The 3,754-nt window shown below is 42.9% G+C and overlaps 1 protein-coding gene across 1 annotated transcript in view; it reads left to right on the top strand.

Annotated features, from left to right (window-relative positions):
* Nucleotides 1-3,682: 3,682 nt before the first annotated feature.
* Nucleotides 3,683-3,754, top strand: part of LOC104539570 (DENN domain-containing protein 3-like) — a gene marked incomplete at its 3' end in the record, with an annotated part of 22,912 nt that continues 22,840 nt past the window's right edge. The window contains exon 1 of the mRNA XM_010183139.1: nt 3,683-3,750. Within this exon, the coding sequence (XP_010181441.1) occupies nt 3,683-3,750 (68 nt within the window). The remainder of the gene's footprint in view (nt 3,751-3,754) is intronic.

The following is a 3,754-nucleotide window of genomic DNA, read 5'->3' as shown; positions in this document are numbered from 1 at the left end:
AAATGCAAGGTGACCTCCCTAAGTTTTGTTCAAAACAAATCTTTTCCTCTATGAATGACCTTCTTAATAAGAACTGATTTCACAGAAAATGGGTTTAAAATCCTGAGATGTGATGTATATTCATGGACTTCTAGACTGTAGAGAGGTGGTCTTGAACCTGATCTTCATTTACAATGGGAGGGACTTCATACCTCCAGTCTCTGCTTCAGGGGCTTGAGAGAGGTAGGAACAGAGACTACCATTAAAAACCGGCAAAAAAATGGAGTACCTCCACGCTGATCTGGGAATTGTTGAGCCTTCTCCATGTTGGTTTACGCCAGTTCTCATGTCTTATTTATCTATGTGTGTTTTGTACTCTTTCTTTAATCTTTCATTTTTGGCCATCATACCAGCAGAATCCCTTCTTACTGTTCTCTGCACTGACAAATTCAGCTCTAACTGTGCTTTTAGCTTTCCTGATCCCATTCCTACACATCCAGGCAGCATCCCTATGTTCTTCCCAGGATACATGCAGCTCATTCCACTGCTTGTGCATTTCCTTCTTACTGATCCATGCCGGTCTTCTGCCTTCCTTGTCTGATTTCTTACACACGAGAATGGGGAGCTCTTGCACTCCCAGATAATGTCCTTAAAGAGCTGCCGGCTCTTTTTAGCTCCTTTGTCCCTGAGAGCAGTTTCCCAATGGGTCCCATTTGCTAGTTCCATAAACAACTGAAAGTTTGCTCTCCTAAAATTCAGAGTCCTGACTCTACTCTTCACCTGGCCCACATCCCTCAGGATTGAAGTGTTCACAGTATTGGCATCTACAACTCAAAAAGTCCCTTCAGGGTTGATGGAGACCAACTCAACTGTTTTCATGCAATCTACAGCATGATTGCCAGCCAAATCCAATTCATAGTTTCCAATTTACAGGAGTAATTTGAAAGAGGTGAGGGAAGATGTTTGGAGATGATTTTAGAAGGTGTTTCAAATATAAGGCTGGACATGTAAAGCTGTGTTATATCACCCACAAGTATGGGATTTTGAGGGTGGCCTCATTAAAGCTAGAGCCAGCTCAAGGCTTCTCATCTGTTTGGGTAGGTTATATTTTATAAGCAAGATTGCATGAAAGAAACACATAGCTTGTAAAATTATTTTCTCCTCTTAGCAGAGGCAGTCTAGCTAAAACATAAATACTGTATTTGGAAGCTGAGTTAGATTTCTATGTCAAGGAATTTTTTAATTATTCAGATATGGCCCTCAGGTCTGATAAAACCTTACCCATGTTGAGGATATACTAAGATCAGTTATTTCTGCATATAGCTCTAAGCAGGCAAGTACCACATCAGACAGTTTACAAACAAACATTTACTGTATTTGTAATCTTACAAAAAGAATAAACATAATAAAAGCTGACATTTCTTTCTCAGTTGAAAATTTTTCTTAGGAAAAAACTCATTTAACTAAATGAATCTTTTTGTAGCACAGAGGAATTCTTCTCTATGCGAATTATTTTGTGTCTTATGAATGACCCCATAGAGCAGATTTCCTACTTCCTGAGTTCTTGAGATTTTATCAGATTACATTAGTACCTTTCATCTTGTAGTTCTGTTTTGATAGTAACTTCACCGTGTCCTTGCTTTGAGGGCTACATTAATTATGAACAAGAATCATCCAGTATTTATCATTGCAGATAGTAAAGAAATCAGAAACTAATGGTGACACAGATTAATTAACTACAGAGTGACCTGGATTGCTCAATAGCCTTGGTTCATTTGTAATTTTCTTTTAATGTGGTCAAATGCTAGGTCATGGTCATAGGTCAATGAATGTAAGATGTAGGACTGTCATGTTGGAAGTAATAACCCCAAGAAAAACCATATAGAGTTACAGTGGATAACCAATTAAACATTACAGTCCTTTTGAATGATTCATATATCAGTCTTTTTCTGTTTTAATTAGGCGAGGATCTCTGTTAGAAATAGAGGTGTGACTTTCCACTGTATAGTCAGCAATAGTACAGCTCATTTTTTATGTAAATTCAAAAAAAATACTGGAAAATTCTGAAAAGGTTGAGAAAAGATGCACACAAGTTATTAGGAAAGGACTCTAAAAAGTATGAGTTGTAGACTAGCTTAAAAATAAATTAAGATTAATGATCTTGAACTCTGCCAGGATAAATATTTTTGTAGTAAAGAATCTGTTCAGACAGCAGGCAAACCATAACATGATCCAGTGGCAAAACACTAAGCTAAACAGTGAAACTAAAAACAAGATGCCTAACTTTTAAGTGATTGTTAGTAATCCCTATTGCAGGAACTCATGGCATCAGTCAGGAGTTACAAATCTAATACAGGAATCACTTTGATTCTCTGGCCTGGGCTACACAAGATAAACAGTTCCTTATGACCTTAAAGTTCATTAAAAGAAATCTATGAGCCTATGATCTTCTATCACTTTGAAGAAGTGATCCCTGAACTTCCAGGTTTTCAAGAATTTCCTTCTTTTAGTCAGTGCTATATGAACATAGTTTCCTATATTCTGCATTTGTGACTTCCCCTAAATAAGTTATTTAACATCACCAGAGGCCATATAATCCTGAGCCACAGAAATTCAGATAAAATCCCCATGAAGACCTCACCTCGTGTTTCTGACATTCTTTGTACTTTTTGAACAAGTCTGTTCTGAACCTTGGACTCATAACAAACTTGTGAAAACCTGTAGCTATTTATACTGGGAGTTTTTTTTGCACCTCAGTTACGTGAACGCTAGTCCGCAAAAAAAGTTTGTGGCTGTGATGAAACTGCCTCATACCTTCAGTTTCAGAGAAACTACTCTCTACAGTTTCGACATTTTATGCATCAGTCCCAGAGGAAACACATTTCTCTCGGTGAAGATCTGCACAGAGCCAACACAGAGTGACTCATTGTCTCTTTAGATTAAACAGCTCAAAAAAGAAATCCCGGAGCCTCCCGGGTTGTTTCTCTGCTGTGCAGGCAGCTCCACCGAGAACGCTGCTGCTCCAGAGGTGAAAGCACCACGCAGTCTGCAACCAGCTCTGTGCTTACAGTTCAGTGAAACTATGACCCATGATAAATACAAGACTCTTATTTAGTGGCAGTCACACAGCCCCTGAGTCACCTGCAGCAAACAGCAGGGAATGGCACCACTTAGCAAAGCACCAGGCAATGACTTCACCCACCTCTCTGAGGCGCCGGCGCGGGCGAAAGGCAGCCCTGAGGTACCTCAGCCCCTCTGGGCCAACAACCCTGCACGGAAACCAACCCGTGGCTGTCCGGGAGAAAAATTAGCTCCCTTTTGGGTCGGGAAGCGACTTCCCTGGGGGCTCTCCCGGCGGGGTGAGGGGACGAGGTGAGGCGAGAGTGACTAAATGCAACCAAGGCCACTGGACAGCAATGGAACGGGCGGCACTTGGGCACCTCAGCTCTAAGCGAACGGCCGCGAGGTGCAACTCCCCGCCCCCTCCCGGCCCACCAGGCGGCCTCAGGCACATTCTGCCCTTTTGATTGGTCTTAGGTTCTCAGAGCGACGGGAGAGGCAGCCAATCAAAGTGCTAACTACCTTGAGGGGCGGGGGAAAAAGAGGGCGCAACCTCCTCCCTCTGTTTTCCCTCCCCAAGCCCGGCCCTGAGGGAAGGAGTTGCCGGAGCCCGCGGTGCCGGCAGCCCCTGCACCGCTGTGCTATGGAGGACGTGCTGCCCTCCGGCCTGCTGGAGATCTGCCTGCTGGTCGGGGGGCCCCGGCAGCGGGGGCAA

The sequence above is a fragment of the Mesitornis unicolor genome, unplaced genomic scaffold (assembly GCF_000695765.1).
Source record: "Mesitornis unicolor isolate BGI_N332 unplaced genomic scaffold, ASM69576v1 scaffold5294, whole genome shotgun sequence".
Classification (NCBI taxonomy): domain Eukaryota; kingdom Metazoa; phylum Chordata; class Aves; order Mesitornithiformes; family Mesitornithidae; genus Mesitornis; species Mesitornis unicolor.
This window is presented reverse-complemented; position numbering and strand designations above follow the sequence as displayed.